Source organism: Chelonia mydas, chromosome 8 (assembly GCF_015237465.2).
Source record: "Chelonia mydas isolate rCheMyd1 chromosome 8, rCheMyd1.pri.v2, whole genome shotgun sequence".
Lineage (NCBI taxonomy): Eukaryota > Metazoa > Chordata > Testudines > Cheloniidae > Chelonia > Chelonia mydas.
The window spans coordinates 9,246,956-9,267,532 of record NC_057854.1 but is presented as its reverse complement, the minus strand read 5'-3'; the positions used below and the strand labels follow the sequence as shown (position 1 = coordinate 9,267,532).

The following is a 20,577-nucleotide window of genomic DNA, read 5'->3' as shown; positions in this document are numbered from 1 at the left end:
TTTCTGCCCCATGCCCGCCCCGCTGTCCAGCCTTATGGGCCCCCGCTGCCCCATGTCCGCCCTTCAGGGCTCTGCCAGCTGTGGTTGGCTGTATTCCTGGAAGTCTCTCCACCTGACAGTCTTTAATTAAAGAAAAGGAGTACTTGTGGCACCTTAGAGACTAACCAATTTAATTGAGCATGAGCTTTTGTGAGCTACAGCCCACTTCATCGGATGCATACTGTGGAAACTGCAGAAGACATTATATACACACAGACACCATGAAACAATACCTCCTCCCACCCCACTCTCCTGCTGGTAATAGCTTATCTAAAGTGATCATCAAGTTGGGCCATTTCCAGCACAAATCCAGGTTTGTTGCGCAGGAAATGGCCCACCTTGATTATCATACACATTGTGAAGAGAGTGGTCACTTTGGATGGGCTGTTACCAGCAGGAGAGTGAGTTTGTGTGGGGGGGTGGCAGAGGGTGAGAAAACCTGGATTTGTGCTGGAAATGGCCCAACTTGATGATCACTTTAGATAAGCTATTACCAGCAGGAGAGTGGAGTGGGAGGAGGTATTGTTTCATGGTGTCTGTGTGTATATAATGTCTTCTGCAGTTTCCACAGTATGCATCCGATGAAGTGAGCTGTAGCTCACGAAAGCTTATGCTCAAATAAATTGGTTAGTCTCTAAGGTGCCACAAGTACTCCTTTTCTTTTTGCGAATACAGACTAACACGGCTGTTACTCTGAAACCTTTAATTAAAGATTCATCTTTAGCTGCTGGAGACTGCAGGACAATCGTGGACGTTTGGCAACCCTTCACGGCCTCCCTGCTGCCAGCCTAGGCCCGCGGCCTCACCCGACTTGTACCCACCCTACCTGCCTCACCCCACAGCCTCCCTATGCCTGCCAACCTGGTGCTGCTGCCTTGGGCCCACCTTGGCCCTGCAGCTTTCCCATGCCCTCCCCGCTGGCCTTGGCCCCACGCTCCCTCTAGACCACTTCTCCTCCTGCCTCCCTCTCTTGATGCTGCAGAGAGGGGATGGGCACCCTGGAGTCTCCTAATTCTCAGGCCCAGCCCTGCTATTGCTTGTGCATGTAATAGCCAGTCTGTCTCGCTGTTACCCCAGGGTTGTCACTTCCAAGGGGCAGAAAACTCAGCCACGGGCCAGGCCCTCCACAAAGAAAAGGACCCTAGTGCTGACAGCTATAAAAACCAGCCAGAGGGGAACCCTAGCAATTAAGCCAGGGATGGCCAACCTGAGTCTGAGAAGGAGCCAGACTTTACCAATGTACATTGCCAAAGAGCCACAGTAACGCATCAGCAGCCCCTCATCAGCTTCCTCCCCTGCTCCCAGGGCCTTCCACCCACTGGTAGCCTTGCTGATCAGTGCCTCCCCCTCCCTCCTCCACCCCCAATCAGCTGTTTCCTGGCATGCAGGAGGCTCTGAGGGGAAGGAGCGAGGGCACGGCAGTCTCGGGAGGGGGCGGGAAGAGGTGGAGTGGGGGCAGGGCCTGAGCAGTGAGCACCCCCCGGCCCATTGGAAAGTTGGTGCCTTTAGCTCCAGCCCCGAAGTCGGTGCCTGTACAAGGAGCCACATATTAACCTCTGAAGAGCCGCATGTGGCTCCGGAGCCATAGGTTGGCCACCCCTGACTTAAGCTTTGTCTACAGGAGCAAATTACACTGTTCCAGCCTACAGTATGAATTGAAGCTCATGTTGTTAAAGAGGTGCAAAACCCCTTGGGAACACTTTAAGAGTGACTTATTCTGGTTTAGTTTAGGTCAGTTGGGAACACGCGTAAGCTAACCCATAAGTCACTCAAACTGAAAGAAGTGTATCTACACAGTTTGCTCTAGTTTAACTGTATTGGTTTAAAAATATGGTTATATTTATGTGAAACTGATGCAGCTTTCTTGTGTAGACAAGGCCTTAGTAAAGTATAAAGTGCTTTGAACAGTGATAGATTAAATGCTGCAAATTATTAATTATTCAGAACTTTTGGCATTTAGCACAGGCTATTCTAGTGGTGGTATTATGTCAGCAGGAGCATCACTGCATTCATGTGCTTTCTGATCCCATTAAAAAACACCTTAACAAATACATAGTGTCTCCAATAGAAAAGAACTCACCAGAAAAGAGCAACAAAAATAATTAAAGGTCTAGAAAACATGACCTATGAGGGAAGAGTGAAAAAATTGGGTTTGTTTAGTTTGGAAAAGAGAAGAATGAGAGAGGACATGATAACAGTTTTCAAGTACATAAAAGGTTGTTACAAGGAGAAGGGAGAAGAATTGTTCTTCTTAACCACTGAGGATAGGACAAGCAATGGGCTTAAATTGCAGCAAGGGAGGTTTAGGCTGGACATTAGGAAAGACTTCTTAACTGTCAGGGTGGTTAAGCACTGGAATAAATTGCCTAGGGAGGTTGTGGTATCTCCATCATTTGAGATTTTTAAGAGCAGGTTAGACAAACACCTGTCAGGGATGGTCTAGATCAGGGGTGGGCAAACTTTTTGGCCTGAGGGCCACATCGGGGTTTTGAACTGTATGGAGGGCCAGGTACGGAAGGCTGTGCCTCCCCAAACAGCCTGGCCCCTACTCCCTATCCGCCCCCTCTCACTTCCCACCCCCCACAGAACCCCTGACCCATCCAACCCCCCCTGCTCCTTGTCCCCTGACCACCCCCTCCCAGGACCCCCCCCCATTGCCCCTCTAGGACCCCACCCTCCCTCAAACCTCCCCTGCTCCCTGTCCCCTGACTGCCCCAAGTCCTATCCACACCACCACTCCCTGAAAGGCCCCCCGGGACTCCCACGTGTATCCAACCACTCCCTGCTCCCTGACTGCCCCCATCCAACCCCTCCGCTCTCCGCCCCCTTACCATGCTGCTCAGAGCACCAGGACTGGCAGCTGTAAGTAGTACACGGTAAGCAGCACATTCCTATGGGGAGCAATTTAATACAGTAGACCAGCAGCTCTTGCAGCTGTGCTGCCCGGCAGAAGTTCGCAGCCCCGCCGCCCAGAGCACTGGTGGCATGGCGAGCTGAGGCTGTGTGGGAGGGGCCAGGGGCTCAAGGGTCGGGCAGGACGGTCCTGTGGGCTGTAGTTTGCCCACCTCTGGTCTAGATAATACTTAGTCCTGCCATGAGTGCAAGGGACTGGACTAGATGACCTCTCAAGGTCCCTTCCAGTCCTATGATTCTGTAATCACTTTGAGACTTCCTGTCTGGATTCTAATTTTCTGTGGAGATTATACCAGTGAAGTAGGTGACACTTTTTTAGAATTCACATGGGGTTAATAAAAATAATTTTATGTCACTGGCCTGGGCCCTTCCAAATCCTCATTATCTGTGTTGTATGGTTTTCTCTTTTGAATATTTGTACATTAAGGTGGGTGTTTCTTTTTGTATCTAAAAATTAATTGTGATGTGTGTTTTTGTGGGCTACCTTTCAGAACATTGTCCGATATCACAAACGTATTGGAAGCACGATATATACCCCATAGTCTTAAGCAAAGAAAAGTTTGTATTCCCACATTTCTGTGTTTGCTCAGTGAAAGAGCACCAGAGCTGACAATGCTGGAGAAAAATGGTTTACTCTCAAACTGGTAAAGAGGGTGCATGAATAACAGGGGAAATACTATCATTAGTTCAGATTGGTCACATTAACTTATTTGCACCGATTTGTTCACACTGAGGACAGTGGAAGAACTATTGAAAGCCTGAGGGGAATTCTCCCATCCATTGCTTAAAAAGTTTGCCCTGTTTTAAACATAAATGGTCTTACAAAACAATGCCTGCAACCACTAACGTTCTGGAGTAAGCAGTCTGCAGAAATTGCAGGCCTGAGCCCTTTGTGAGCTGTTTGAAACAGCTTGATAGATTTTGTTACTGATTAGAAAATAGGGTCATCTATAAATTGCATCTTTAGTTGCAGCTGTGGATAGATTTACTTGATAAATACAAGAGGAATTTAATTTCTGTGTAAATGTGGATGATTTGGAAACAATGATGTAACATGGACTCAAAACTATGTTGATTTTAAAGTCAAATTCATTTGTTTTATAACTAAACATACATTAAAGGGAACATTAATAAGGTTCAGAGGGGTAGCCATGTTAGTCTGGATCTGTAAAAGTGGCAAAGAATCCGGTGGCACCTTATAGACTAACAGACATATGGGAGCATAAGCTTTCGTGGGTGAATACCCACTTCGTCGGAGGCAGCGGTATTTCGTCTGCATTCACCCACGAAAGATTATGCTCCCATATGTCTGTTAGTCTTTAAGGTGCCACAGGACTCGCCATTAATAAGGTTGTTAATCTTTATTTGAATTCTTGCCTCATTAAAAACATTTAGTAGTTATTTAAAATAACAAACATTTAGAATTTGGAAAGTTTATTCTTAGCTACAGATGCTGCAGTTTATGATATATATTCACACCATCATAAAAACAACTTGGAAAGGGAGGCAGTTTTATTTTTTTTAAAAGTCCAAATATTAATTTATTACAGATTAAAACACAATGAAGCAATGGTTTTGAAGGTTTCAAAATAATGCACTGTCCATTGCAGTTATAAAATAGAAATAAAATGATGGAGTACTAGTTAATACCATTTTAACATAATAAACAATGGATAAGAAACACTATTAATGCCTTTTTAAAAAACAAACAGTTGTTCCCCAAAAATATGACTAAGTAGAACACTGCTCTTGGCATGTACATTTTAACAGTTTATAAAAGGCTTAAAAATAAAAGACTTGCTAAATACCTCCTTTGTATAAAGGTACCTATTTTTGTTTTAGAAAAGCAATACATTTTACTGAAACTTAGGAAAGCTTTGGATAAGATACTATGTAAATACATTCAAACAGAACTGTTCTTCACAAGAGGCCCAGCACGCAAACACTTACTCATGTGGATAGATGAACAGACGCAACTGAAGTGAATGAGATTACCTACATGAATAAGGAATGCTTGCATAACAGTTTATAGGATCAGACCCCATTGACATAATGAAACCAGGTGAGCTAATACACTTATTTATATTCTTCTAAATACTGTATAAATAGGTCAGATTTTCATTTAGTGTAAAATACTAACAGTTGTAGCTTCTTCAACGGCAGATAATTGCACTTAGATTATAGAATGAGTTCAGTTTAAAAAGACTTGTATATCCACCCCAAATAATACTGTATGGGGCAACAGATAGCAGGTGGTTTTGTTTGCACTTTGATTATTTGGATTGTAAACTGTGATTGTAGCCTTAACTTCCTGCTCAGTGGCATTTCCAGCTGTATGTTTTATCATACTGAATATATCTTTTTTCCTGTGAAATGCAGAAAGTAAAACATCAAAGGTAAATGGAGAAAAAACAAACAGTGCAAGATAAAAATTATTGTATTCTGAGAATTACTACAATATTGCAGTCCACCACACTGAAGTTACCAACCAGAATGCACCCAGTAAGAGGCTGATCCAGTTTTAATTTTAGCTAATGGGCCTGATCCTGAAACTCAGTGAGTAATGGGGTGCTAAGCACTTTGCAAAATCAGGTCCTCACTATATTTATGTTTAACTAAAGAAAACAAATCTGAAAATACTCAATTTTACACTCACATAAAATAAATTGCAAAACCTAAGGTCTGTACATATCACTTTTTGATAGGTACAAATCAGTATTTATCATCAGAAAAAGCAGCAGGGTAGGTTTTAGTGAGTTACAGATTATGTATTTTAAATATATGCTTGAGATTACTCCATTTTTACTTCCCTCCTTTTAAGAACTCTCTGTTGTATAATGGAGCCTAATAAAAATAGTTAGCTGACTGTTCACATTACATGAAACTCAGCAACAATGAGGCAGCCTCTACCAGAGTGTAGTACACAGGGATTCATTGGTTTTACAGCAGATGAAAGGAGAACTGTAAACTGCCGATATACTGGTTCCCTACCTACAGTCAGTGGTTTTGATAACTGCCAGTTCTAATGCATTGAAAGCTGATGCCTCAATATCTTTTTCTGGCTCCCCCTAAACTCTCTAGAATACTGCATAGTCTCTGCCGTATATTCTCATGTGCCTTGTTCAGCTCAGTTTTAAATTATTGAAATGACAGGTTTTCACTGCTTACTGTGCTCATATTCCATAAAATAATGCTAGAATATTTTTGCTGATGATGATTAAATGGAATACAAATACATGCAAGAGTCACACAATTAAAACTATGTATTAAATCATGAACCAACTATAAGCAAGAGAGACTGAGTGCAAATTAAGAAGAGTAATTGTACTCAGTGGTTTACTTTGATGTTCAGTAGACTACCAAAGGAAGTAGATGAAGCTACTAGTCACCAAAGTATTTAAAACTGGATTAGATTCATATCTGGGATTTATAACAATTTTGGGTACAGCTGCCAAAGACTGGTTGATCCTCTAATAAAATGCAGTGGGGATGGACTAAAGTGATCGTTGTTCTTGCTTCCTAATTTTCTGCATTAGTAGAATAGTTATTCTTAGCATAACAGTGAAACAGTTCAAGAACAGTTCATCTCTGCATAAAGGTTATCTTGTAAGGCTGCCAAGGTCAGTAACACCCAAGGCAATATGCCACATCTGTGCCAGCTGTGCAAATTAAAGTGACTTGGGCAGCTTGAAATCAGTGAAAATATTTCATTAAATACTTCAAAAACTTTATTGCTAACAGATAGGAAGCCCCATTTATTAAGTGCACCAGCAAATATTTACTTATAAATCTACTGTTTTTATCATTGTCAGGTAAAAAATGCTTATGAAGTAAAAACAATCACATGCATAAAATGAGGGAAAGCAACACCGAGGTTACAGTGCATCCTAATGGAAACAAGTACCATTAAAAAAAAAAAAAAAGACAGATGGCCAAATTCTACTGTTTGCTACATTTACTGGTGTAAATTCTGTTGAGCAGAATTGGGCCAAGAACATGTACTTGTCTAAGGATAATTTTTTTAAGAGCAGCTTTTATTGTTTACATTTTATAGTCAGATTTTTAATTTTCTTTATTTGTACATTTGGCTCATTGTTCAGATACATCTGTTGACAATACGGAAAATATTTAAAAGTTTTCTCTCCTTTCAAAGAAGTTTGGCTGGCAATCTCAGGCAAATTTTTTTTGTCTATCTAAGAAGCACAGTGAATTAATTACTAGGACAACAATTGAATAAGAACAAATGAGAAGTTTATGGTGTTTCCCATTATGGTGACATGTCAGAAAATGTACAAACTGAAAAAAAAATTGAAAATATGAAACTGTGTTTAAATAAATATTCTGTTGTTTTACAGAGATATTTCAACCATAAAAATACATAAAAGAGAGTTATCCATACTTCTCCCCCAAATGAACATCAGAAAAATCAGATTCCCTTCTCCCTGACATAAAGCTACTTATTTTGCTAGAAAACATATCCTCCAGGGGGCAGCATTAAACAACAGTTCAGTTGCCATGCAATCTACCAAAATCAACTATTTTGTACATCTAGTTTTGTTTATTGAATTTTCATACCAAAAGGATGCATAATTATATATTATGAAAGGTTATTTATGGCAGAGGCTGGCTGTTTGTCATGGCAATAAATCTGGAAGTGTCATGGCATAACAATACTTTAAGTTGTTTGCCATAGGAAGTGATGAGAATATTTAAATAAATACCATTTATTTTATAGTGAATTGCATAACACAATTTAGTGGTGTTTACCTAATAGTTAAAACTCAAACTCCACTACATGGTATGTAGAGAACACCAAAGTCCTGATCCTTAGTTGGATCTCTGTTGGTGGAAGGGTCTGCCTGCAGAGGTCTAACTGCAGGATTGGGGCCAAAATTTGTAAAAATTCATGAAAGATCCTTGCTCCATCGTGGACTGATGCCAGTTTTACACCATCTAAGAATTTGACCCTGTGACTAAATAAAACAAAAACACAAACAAACAACAACAAAAAAAGCAACCCTAAGAGCAGGGTTTCTGTCATGGAAGTCTTGGCCATAACAAATGTACAACCTTTTTATAGTAGATAACCACGGTAATATATCTGACAGGCTTAAAAAATATGGAATATGCTTAATAGATATTTTTGACATGGGTAGATTCCATCCTTTTCAGTTTTAGCATTAACAGGAATGACCAGTTCAAAAAGCACATATCAATGATTTGTTTAGTTAAAGACCATCAGACACCAAACATATGAAACTATAAAACTGAAAAACTGACTAAGAAACATTTTATCCTTTGGTTTTCTAGAAAACACATAAGAAATATTTCAGCTTTAGTATTAGGAGAAAACATTCATAGAGATTTTAAATATACAGGAGAAATAAGTTCATCATCATTATATATACAGAAAATGTCAGCATCTATGAATGGATGAAAGAAAATAAAGTATTTGGCAACATCTTGATTTCTTGATCTAATTATCAAAAATAACTATCAAGGCTTGGAAAGAAATATTTTCAGTTTGGAGTCAGTTTGGGTTTTCTCCCAATCTCTTTCCTAACTAGGAGAAACATTCCTTGATTAACCTCCAAGTACATAATTGCATCAACTGCAAACTACAGTTCCCCCCACAAGGGCAGCCTTAATCATCAGGTTGTTTAAAATGCTGGCAGCGAGTCAACCTCAGGCTCCCAATGTCTATATGCTGGTGGCACTGAACTGGAGCTTGCAATGATGGGAAATATTTGGAAAGTAGTCAAGGCCAGAGGATATCTTCCCATTGGGAATTATAGCAAGATCTCCCACCACTACTATAGCACTGGTGCAATCACACTGTTGCTTGCACCGATTGTGCTACACGAATGCTAGACCAACAGCGGAAGATTTCCCTAAAATTCTGCATAGACTAGGCCAGACAGGGCAACTGTACTGGAACTCTGTTAACAACAATTGGGCATTTAACATGACTGAAATGACAGGGTGCAGCATATGGCCAGGACTGTCCTGAACAACAGTGAATGAAATAAACCACTCTAGCTTTAGGGCTTGTTTACATTGCCCTGGCAAAATGCATTAGAAGGGTGTGATTTGTAAAGCACTCCCATGTGCTGTACTCTAAATGCCCCATGTAGATCCCGTTGGTGTACTCTAAAAGATATCTGAGTTCGTGTTAACATAATCAAGCAGGAGTATGTTAATGCGAACTAGGGAATTGGGTGCGTAACTGCCCTTTGTGCCTTTCAGAATCTCCCCTTAAAGTGATAGCTAACCTCATGAATTAGAAATAATTACAATGCATTTTTATTGCTGGTTAAATTATATAATTCCTGTTTCTTGACCTATTAGTTTATCTGAGTTTTAATCAATATAATTATAGAGAAAAGTAAAAAATACAACATACATCTTTATAGTCTTTAAACAAAAAAGACAAGTAATACAAAACCAGAGTGGCTGACAAATATAAGAAATAAAGTTAACTGCATATTCCTGTGAATCTTTTATGTAGTCCACATCTATCATGATGAGCTGTATGTCCATTTCAAACATTAATCTGTGTACAGGAAATGCTCTCTGTTGTCTAGGAGGCTTTCCTAAACAAATCCAGTAAAAATAATGCACCAAGGCATTGATGATAATTCATAGGCATAATTCTGAACCTTTCTACTATCTGTTTGGAGACATTAATGGAGAGCAGCATACAGTACCAAGCACATTATCCTTGTTCATTTTATTAGAGCTGGAATTAACTCTGCACTAGGTTAACTTGTACAGGCAAAGCTCATTAATTCTTGCCTTTATCCCAGTATCCTCACTTCATCACAAGCTTGCATGTGCCCAGTAGACTCAATGGAATAATGATCTAAACGCAAGGTTTGTATCAACACAATAAGCACCATAGGCACAACATTTTGATGTTTCCTCTCTCTTTATTCTTTAGTTACATGATGCTACTAAAGAAGTGCATTGGGAGGAGCACAGAGATCAAAGGATTGCAATTCTTTGCCGTGCAACTTTTTCCTTTCAGAGCCAACTCTCCTCAGCCAGTTCTACAGCTCTGTCCAAGATGGGAACACCCTCCCCTCCCCCTGGGTGGCACGCTGCTACTCCACTCTGTACAGCTAGGCATGCAGCTGCAGCTCCTATCCAAGACGAGTGTACTTGATGGCTGTGCAATCACTCTAGGTTTCTCCAATCTGCCTGGTTACCTTACTACTCCTGTTCCCTCACCTACTAGTACATCAGCTACAAAATCAGCATGTCCTAAAAGCCTGGGTCTTGACCTTTTGGTTAATTAGGCTTTACCTGATATAGGCTCTGATGACCTGTTTACCAGTACATCCAAGTTTTGTCTATCCACTTTTCAATGTCATTGGCATCTACTGCTAAGCCCTGTCCCCATCCAATAAAGAGAAACCATTACGCTTTCTGGATGTTCTCATTTCTTCAAGAATGGAATGGAGCTGGTCAAGGTAACTTGCAGAATGGGATTACTGTGTCACAGATCACAGTTCACAGAGTATTTTTGAGTGGTTGTGTGGTATAGACTGAGCCTGAATTCAAACTCATTTATAGCAAAGAGAGAGAAAGACAGGGAGAGGAAGGTGGAGGAAGAGTATGAGTATGCAGATCAAATTATACAGTGTTCACAAAACAAGCCCTACCAACCAAGGGAATTGAATACTGTATTTCATACAGTGACCTCTTCCAGGTTTTGGGATCCCCCCAGTGTAGCACTTTTAAGTGCTCTCTTGCTTTAGAAAAGACTTTAGCAGAGTTCTCACTATGCGCTGAGCCTAAGATAGCAATTTTTTTAAAAAGTGTGTTTGGCAGATGAGGTTTCCCAGGTTCTCTGGATTCTGCAGTAACAAAGACGGAATCCCCAGCAAGACTCTTGCAACTCTTCAGCCACACACCCCAGAAAGTTAAATGTATGTTTCTTCCCAAGATACAAGTTTTGTCATTAGTAGTTGAAGCATGCACAGATGGCCGAGTTCATCATACTGAGCCAAAACTTTACTATTTCCATCAGGGTGGGAGCATGTAGCAGCGAATGGGGTTGGCCTTGTTTTCTCTGCCCGCTGAAAGTCCTTTCACTCGGCCGGGTGACAAATGAGTTTCTTTCATTTCTAGGGCTGCATTCTTCTTTTCTTTTTTGCTTTCAGCCATGTTTTTTCACCCTTTTAGTGAGTGTGCAACAGAAATGCAGAGTTGAAAGCCAAATTTAGGAGAGGGATCTCTCTCCTCCATGCTCTAAGGCACACTAGGCAACAAATTGTCTCAGTACTGTTAGTCCACACAGTAGCATTAGCAGCAAATACGATTATTCCCATCCACTGCAGCCTGTTTGTAAATAAACTCCCAACGTTGCCATGCATGTCCTATGGGCTTGGGAAACTTTATAACATTTTTAAAGTCCATAAATGACAGCATCCAGTATAAAAAAGTTCAATATATTACTGTTGATTTTTTCTTTACAAAAATTAAAAGATCAAAATATGTCACATTATTTACATACTTTATGCTTCATTATTAGAGATCACTGAAAAAAAACACACAGACAGACAATGTTTTAATCACAAAGACAGGAATGTTTCTTTACACTCATTTACCACAAAGTAGTTAATTATTGTTAATGCTGGAAGAATTGATCCCTTTTGGCTTTTTAATATTAAACAACTAAATGAATCAACATAGAATTAAATACTGTTCTTTTAAGGCCCTGCCTACATTCTTGAGTTTGTAACCAGCTAGTGATGTGGTCGGCTCTGAACTTGATTTATATCCCCACATCACGTGGTTAAAATCTGATTGGTAGCTGAACAGTTACTAATGTCCCAGCACTGCCAGAGTGTTAGTCTGCCACATGCTTCTCTGCCTGTAACTAGTTTACAGTACTGTCCTTTAGTGGTACGGAGAAAAGGCCCTAACCATACCCAGGCAATTGGTTTGGGCAGTCCTCCTTCCTAGCTGTCTGTGCACTAGGTATCCCAGGATGCACTGTTCTGTGTGCTGCTGCTCTTTTGTGTGCATGTCATTTAGGTGCTTTATCCCCACTACTGAGGCACTGTGGAATAGCTGCCCAGATTTTCCTAGAATGCACTGGTACAAACACTTTCAGGCAATGTGGTAGGTGTGGACGCACTATCGTGATGGCAGAAAAACTCCTGTATCGGGGTGCTGGGGGTGCAGGAGCACCCCCTGCCTTGAAGTTGTAATAGCCAAATACAGGGTTTCTGTTTTCAGCACCACCCCTATAAAATTGTTCCAGCACCGTCCTGTATGAAATTGAATGATTTGTAACTTGGTTAAAGAGACCAAAACTCTATCTGGTTTCTAAATCATGGCTAAAAGCTAGAGTATGGGGAGGGCTTAACAGAGCCCTCTGTAAAACTAGAATGAAAATTAAGTTAAACCCAGATTGCTGAGCCAACCACCTTCACTAATGAGGTGGCAGGGAACATTCAGCACAGGAACAAGCTTTTCACCTTTCCCGATTCATTAAAGCTATCCCTGACAGTAATTTCACAAGCACTATGGCATCCTTGAAAACCATGGCATCTGTGCTGTCATAAAATGATACACTCTTAAAAATTGCTATATTCTCAAATACTTTGTGGTTCGTTGATGGCATCAAGAGGATTTTACATTGGGAGAAAATAATTTTAATACATTTATTTGAAACTTATTGCTGAGGAAGCATTTGGCACAATCCCTATTCTGCATTGCCTGGTTAGAGTGGGGGACATTTATTTCAAAAATCTGGGCTTAACTTAGTTTTCATTTGTGCAGAACAACTTCAACATTTAATTTTTTTTTCATTTTATTATATTTCCTAAATGGACTATATATACATGCTGTACACATACCCCTACACTCTCTGGGGAAGATTAGCTGTTTGGCAGGTGCAAATATTTGTCAGTGTAATTTAGGCAACTTGGATGCATAAACATCTAAGCGTGCCTACAAATCAGGTACAAAGAGCTCTAAGTGACCCAGGGCTCAAACCGACAAACGTTTGCACACTGAATAGCTTTCTTCACATGAATGATCCCATTCACCTAAATGTGAGCTACCCATATTAATCAAGTTACTAAACTGACTAACTATGCACATGACTGGGTCCCTAAACTGCAAGTGCAAAAATGGAGCCCTGGTAAAGCCAGGCCTGAAAAAAAACTGGCTCTTTATGGACCCGGTTTATGAGTAAGGTATTCAGCAATTGTCAGCTCTGGAGTTTCTTGCACTTCCTCTATAGCATCTGGTTCTACTGTTGTAAGAGACAGGATACAGAAGTTCTGCTCTGATCTGGTATGGCAATTTCTAAGTAAGGTACGTTCTCCATTGCACAGTTTAAATGAAGCTCAGAAATACAAACAAAAACTCAAAATGCAACAAAATTCAAACCACTGACAAAGCAGGGAGTTTCACTCTACCTTGTGCCAACATCCTGGTACTGGCAGTCCATCTGGTCCCTGAAAAAATTAATTCACAGGTATCATTTCTATTGGAAGTTACCTGAGTTTCATGCTGAAAAAAAACTCAGGCCATTCATCATGATGATGTAAGATTCAGCAGAACAACCGACAAAGACTGACTCTAATTACCATGCAAAAACATATATTTGTATAAAAACAAAAATACATATGCAAGAGAAACAATTAGTTATCAGGAGCAATAAAAAAAACCTGGAATCACAGTGAATTCATTTCACAACCTGATTTAAAAGGTTGTGGGGTTTATGCGGTCAGAAGCATGTATGGAGGGAATTCTGCAGGAACACAGCTTTTGGTGGTTTTCTTGTTTTAGTTTTTTTTTTAAATGAAATCTCAGTTTCTCTTAGTCTGATCCTGCAACACTTAATCCCTTTGAGAAGTCCAGAGTCGTTCCACTGCTTTCAATAAGATTTCACTTAGCTTGTAAACTCTCTGGGGCAGGGTCCATCCTTTTGTTGTGTTTTTGTACACCATCTCACACAGTGGAGTCCTGGTCCATGACCAGGTTGCCTAAGCATTACAGTAACACAAATAATAATGACTCATGGCGTAACAGACTACTCAGTGGGAGTATGGGTGTAAAGATTGGGCCTTTCATGCTTAGTTACTGACAGAGGTATCAGAGTCCTGTGAAGATCAGAACGGTGGTAAAGTTTGGCTATAGTGAGGGGAAAAAAATTAACCACGTGCATGTGACAAGCAAATTAATTAACCTATCCTTAGAAGGGAAAGGGGCTAGATGTGAATATGAACCAACTCTCCAGTTCAAAGCCACATTGGAAGAAATAGTAGATTAAGTCACCTATACATACTCTAAAAAGAAAAGGAGGACTTGTGGCACCTTAGAGACTAACCAATTTATTTGAGCATAAGCTTTCGTGAGCTACAGCTCACTTCATCGGATGCATACTGTGGAAAGTGTAGTCTCTAAGGTGCCACAAGTCCTCCTTTTCTTTTTGCGAATACAGACTAACACGGCTGTTACTCTGAAACCTATATATACTCTGTTTTTGGTGCTGGATTTTTAAAGAGCATGAGGTCCATCTCTGTGCATTTCTGCATATGTAATTACTGTGGGTGCGCATGTGAAAACTGGGTGTTTACACATAAGTCGGTAGAAAGGTAACTAATTAGCTATTGTGTGTGCAAATACCAGGTCTGTGTGCACAGTCATGGTAACTCTGGGTAAATATAAGTGAAAAATGCACATAGACTTTGGGCTGCTCCTTTTAAAAACCAGGCCACTACTGCCCATCATTTCACAGCCTATTACTTATATTTTGCATTAACTTTCATAAGTTAAGATAACCTAACCTACATGAAGCCCAGTGTGACAGATGTGGCAGGGGAATGACACCCTCCCAACATTACGCATGTCATGGTACACAGGTCATGCTATAGTAACACATCTTTTATATCATTACAGAGTGATTATAACATGTTTGGTCTTTGTGCTGCTTCCACATAAAACTTTGAATTTCTGATGAAGTACCTTTGAAAGAGAGCACTTCGCCAAACCGTTTGAACACTGTATTTGCTAGAGGTAATTTCCTGCCCTCTGCTGCAGGGGGTACAGTGGGATGGGAGGAGCTTGGAGGATTGGAGTAGGAATCCCGCTCTTACATTCAGAGGTCCATCAGTCAAAGCCAACCCTGAGCCTACTCTGTCTTGTCCTGCACTTCCTGCTGGCAAGGTGACTCAGGGTTCAAGTATGACCCATTCTCCTTCCTTGGCTTATTAAGTACAGAAAAGTCAGCATCTTGCCCCAGACAGGAACTTTTCATTAAAAATATACAACCCATATATTTATTTTGGCAATAATAATAATAATAATAATCACCTGCATTTATATTGCACCTTTCCCGCCAAAGGATCCCAAAGCACTTTACAGACGTAAAAACTAGTTTGCAAACACTACACAGGGAGCATGCTATCTACTCCTGGACTGAAACCTGTTCAATAGCACACAGCAATATTATGCAGCAGGTCAGAAAGTGCAGGATGACAACTACTCTAACGAAGGGTCTTGAAACAATAAGGTATAGGTTAATCCACCAGTGCCGCCCAGAGGATTCAGGGGGCCTGGGGCAAAGCAATTTCAGGGGCCCCTTCCATAAAAAAAAGTTAGTTTTGCTGCCCCAAGCGACGAAGAGAAAAAAAGAGAAACTCAAGTCATGCCGCCGAAGAAAGAAGAAGACAGAAGGACCCGCCACCAAATTGCTGCAGAAGACTGAAGCGGAGCAATTGAGCTGCCGCCGAAGTGCTGCCGATGAGGAAGAGAGGACCCGCCGCCGAATTGCCGCCGCCCTGTCTGTGGGGCCTGGGGCAAATTGCTCCCCCCCTCTGGGCAGCCCTGTAAGCCACATGCATAGTAGTTAGGAAATGGAAATACTGTATCAGCAAGTGTATATACTGTATGTGCAGAAGAAACCAGATTCCATCTATAGTGAATACCATTAAAATCTTGATATTTACCACACCTCGGTATTTACCTGTACTGAAGTATTCCCTGTAATTTGAATGAGAAATACTTTGGTAGATAAAACTACTCTGAGGGGCAAAGGTCAAAAGTTCACTGGGGTCCCCTGTATATATTTGGTTTCCTTGATCCATGTAGGAACCTGTTTAACTTTGTGGAAGAATGCCTGTGTACTGCCCTTTGGTTGCTTGGAAGAAAAATATAGACCAGCTAAACATGCATATTTTTCTGTGTTTTTTACAGCAAACTCCTTCAGTTGGCCATGCAGAGTCACTTTCCACAGCACAGCCAAGCACACACATTTTCACATAATCTGCACTTTAATCTGTTCACTTGACAGCCAATATGTGCGAGCAACTGGATTCTGACACTGCAAATGCTCTTTCAATGCATGGCCTGTCAGTGTACTCCTATGACCACCATTCCATAGAAGTACAAACTGGCTCTGAATCTAATGTGTGTTTCCTTCTCTCTTTAGGGGAAGGCACGCATATATCCATCATGAAAGGGCTTTGCAGCTGCAGAAACAATTAGACACAAGAGCCATGCAAGAAAGGAAAAGAGAGGAGATACTATACCAAAGGGCAGGGTATGCTCAACCCATTCAGGCCTGGTAAGCCTGGCTCCCCTTTATCGCCTTTAAGATTACGTTCTCCCTGTTTAAAAATGAACTGCTTGTTGAGATTGATGAAGGACACAGAAAAGTTACTTAAACAGACATAATTTAATCAGCAACAGAAAGAAAATGGGTTCAAATTACTGTAAATCTATTTTTGATGACAAGAATAGTAAATTCATCTAGACCCTATCAACTCTGTCATCAGACAAGATTCTTATAACTTTGTAACAGCAAAGTTAAAACCATGGAAGTAAAATAATTTGACACACAAAGAAAGCTGATCTACAGAAGCCAAAATGAGTTACAAATGCTGGTATAGCTTATGCCAGTTTCCTGAACAAAGTAAGATATGCCGGCAAAAGCACTTCTTTGCTGGTATATCTGCGTCTACACCAGAGCTTTTGCCAGCACAGCTCTGTTGGTCAGAGGTAGGGAGAAGGAAGAAAAGAAATATCACATCTCTGACTGACAAGCTATGCTGGCAAAAGTTTTAAGCGTAGACCAGGCCTAACAAAGAATCATTTACTTTACCTTGTTTAAAGCAAGTACCTCACAGTAGATCACTATGGCTGGAGTAAATTATAACCACTGATTTGAACAATGTTCCTTTAATAAATAACAACAGTAACTTTCATCCATAATTCTCAAAGCATTTTACCAAGATGGATAAGCAACAACACACCCATTTAACAGGTACAAGGAAAACAGTAGTTCAGAAAAGGAGGACTATCTTGACCTGAAGAAGAGCTCTTTGTAGCTCGAGAGCTTGTCTCTTTCACCAACAGAAGTTGGTCCAATAAAAGATATTAACTCAATCACCTGTCTACCTTGACATAAAACAGAATCTAACTGTTCTATCTAGGCCAGTGGTGGGCAACCTGTGGCCCGTAGGCCACACGCGGCCAGTCAGGCCAGTTTGTTTACACTGACCGTCCGCAGGCACAGCTGCCTGCAGCTCCCATTGGCCGGGGACGGCGAACCACAGCCACTGGGAGCTGTGAGCAGCTGTACCTGTGGACGCTCAGATAAACAAAGCATCCTGTGGCCCGCCAGCGGATTACCCTCACGGGCCGCACCACTGATCTAGGCCCTATCAAATGAATGTGAAACTCTGGAAACATACACAGTAAGTTTGATTAATGTTGGTCTCGAAAAACCAGCTGTTTTGAGGAAGTGGAAGGAAGATTCTCTGATTTTCTCTCACTCTCAACTGGTCCCAATTGCTGTCTGAGGAGAGACAGCCCTTTGGTGCTAGTCGCTGTCCCACTCTGAGAAGCTGTCAGAGGGACCACTCAACAGCATGCCTTCTCGCCTGGACTCACTGACAGCTTGGGGAATTCACAATGAAAAGATGCCCCTTGTACACGGTAGCACAATGTGCCAAGACTGCCAAACCAGCCCTAAAACATGGCCTTTGGACTAATGCATGAACTGTCCTTATTTCGCAGGAAAGGGTGTGTAATTTTAACCTGAGTTAATTTATAAACTGAGAAATTTGCACTGCAATCATCTATCAATTTCCGAAGGAAAAAATGGGCCAAATTTAACTGCAATACAACCTCAAGTAATGTTTGGTGACTTGAGGAATGAATTTGACTCAATATCTAATCTTCTCACAGTATCACATTGTCCTCCAAATCCCCAAGATCTGAACAGAGATGTGCTGGGCTAAAATCACTCACCACTCTTTTAAAAGGGTGAACTATCTACTGCACATCTATCTTTGATTTTTAAATATAACGAGAAGGTCCTTAACACAAGATCCTTATCTTTATTACTGCAGCCAGTTCTTATCTGGCAAGTAAAGGATCATTACAGTGAGCCGATATGTCTTGAGCACTGATGCCTCAGCAGTGCAGATTGAAAGAAACACTGAAAAAAAAAGTCAGAAAACAATAGCAGTCTGCTCTGATCTAGTGAAAATTAACTGAGCTGTCAAAACAGAGCCCTCCAACAGACAGCAGAGTCAAGAGAAGTGTGTCATGGGTACTCTTGGTGACATGGAATGTAAGGAAAAGCTTTCGCCCTGTGCAAAACAATGACGTACCACTGGACAAGGCTGATCCAACCCAGGCGGGCCTGGTTCTCCTTTTTGCCCCTTGGCTCCTTTTCTGCCAGGTATTCCTCTTTCTCCCTGTTGACACAATAAAAAGATTAAGCCACACTGGACACAGAAGGATGACAGTTCAATTTTAATGTGAGAAAGACTTCCAGGGTTACCATTTTCACGGAATGATTCACAATGGGGAATAGATACACTGAAGTAGTTACGCTGATACAAACCCCATAATTTGAACCAGTCGGAAATTTTCCAATGGGATGGGTTTCTGTTGGAAAATGCCGATTCATCAAAATCTAAATGTTCTGCTGGAATGTTGATTTTGATGAATTTCCATTGAAAAAGAGGCATATATGTATGTATGTACATATAGATACACACCAAAAAATGTATTTTCATGGATAAACTTTGGGTAAACAACTTCTTCTATTTACATTGTTTTAACCTTGTTGGCTTAAAAGGGTTGCCATGACTGTGTGGACAAAATCTGGCCCTTTGTGACCAGAAAAGATATAAAATATACTGACCTTCTCTCCCCTTTCACTTTTATCTCCTTTCTCACCTCGTAGTCCTGGGAAACCCTATCAAGAGAATTTTAAAAATGAGAAAGGTATTTATAAGTTCAGTTCCAAAAAACTCCATCAAATGCATGCTAGCTCACAAGGTCAATTAGAAAGAAATCACATATTTTACACACATCAGTGGCTGATTTCTTTGGGGGAAAGCTCATGGTTTAATATACCTTCATGGTATCATATCCCCTGGAGGGGGATTTTAGTTATTCTGATACATTCTTAATGAAGTTGAAATTCCTCATCCAGCTATTAGGTAGCATTCAATCAAGCTGTGGCACAGTTACATTTGTGGGGCATGAAGTGGAGTGGCCTAATGGCTGTACTGCAATAAGTGTGTTACAGTAAGTCCACTTCTCATCCACCAGATCTCTCCTCTGGGCACAGCAGATTTAATTGAAAATGAGAGATAAAGTGCTATATTTCCTATATGGAAAATAAGTAATTGTAAAATTAACACACCACCCATTTTAATGTTTGATGTTCCCAGATGCCACAATTAAAACAACATATCAAATACTTACATCTAATCCTGGTTCCCCTGGCTTGCCCTGGGGTTATAAAAAAAAATAAAGAAGAAGAAAAGATGCCACGTTAAGTGTCTCTTATGTTGTATGTAAACTTAGAACTATTTGGCAAAATAACTATGTCAACTCTGTGTCTTGTAGTTTTGTTGGGACTCAATATAAATGTACATAACTAATATTTAAGCAAACGGCTGGAGAGAGTTAAAGGGAAAGTATTTTTTGCAGCTCTGATAGGCAAATGATTTTGTATTGTTGTTGATAATAATGCTCCTTAATGCAGGTGCATGTTACCTGGGAACATGGGGAATGTGGACAAGTTAAACAGGACCATTTAGAATCTTCTGTGTGTGACAAAAGTAGGTCAGAATTGTCTCTGGTGTAACTCTATTGACTTCCAATTGATAGGAAGTGATAGAGAAAGAAAGAGAGAGAGAATTATCGGGTGGCTTGGAACCGTGACCTAAAGATAGCTAGATCCAGATAATAAGGGACAGCATCACAGAATGCAGTTGTACATGCGTATTAGATTTCTGGAAAGCAAATTTTGGGGAATTAAGAAATCTAGCGAGAAAGGTGTAATGGGAGAAAGCATTAATATCTATTCACGTGGAAGGTGGTTGGAGAATTTTCAAGACACTAATTACAGCACAGCTGACTACAGACTCCTTTGAAAAAGAAGAAATCTAGTAAACTAACCTCTCTGGATTTATACCAGCGATAAATTTGGTTCAGTAAGTCTATGATTATCTTTATCTTTTTAAATACAGTAATGCCCTAGAGAACATAGCATCTGAGATTGTCATCATTTGTGTCATACACGTCTACTAGGAGAATAACAAATGTGTGCACAAAAGGAAAACTGTAGGGAGGTAA

The 20,577-nt window shown here is 40.6% G+C and overlaps 1 protein-coding gene across 3 annotated transcripts in view; it reads right to left on the bottom strand.

Moving 5' to 3' along the window:
• Positions 1-4,451: 4,451 nt before the first annotated feature.
• The window catches only part of COL23A1 (collagen type XXIII alpha 1 chain), a 351,738-nt gene continuing 335,612 nt past the window's right edge, over positions 4,452-20,577 (bottom strand). For 2 of the 3 annotated variants that reach the window (XM_043552666.1, XM_043552668.1), the window contains 6 exons: positions 19,702-19,728; positions 19,133-19,186; positions 18,594-18,680; positions 16,506-16,583; positions 13,389-13,427; positions 4,452-11,494 (listed from right to left, as the gene is read on the bottom strand). In XM_043552666.1, the coding sequence (XP_043408601.1) occupies positions 11,492-11,494; positions 13,389-13,427; positions 16,506-16,583; positions 18,594-18,680; positions 19,133-19,186; positions 19,702-19,728 (288 nt within the window). In that variant the 3' untranslated portion in view covers positions 4,452-11,491. The remainder of the gene's footprint in view (positions 11,495-13,388; positions 13,428-16,505; positions 16,584-18,593; positions 18,681-19,132; positions 19,187-19,701; positions 19,729-20,577) is intronic. The other variant, XM_043552667.1, reaches the window with a different exon arrangement.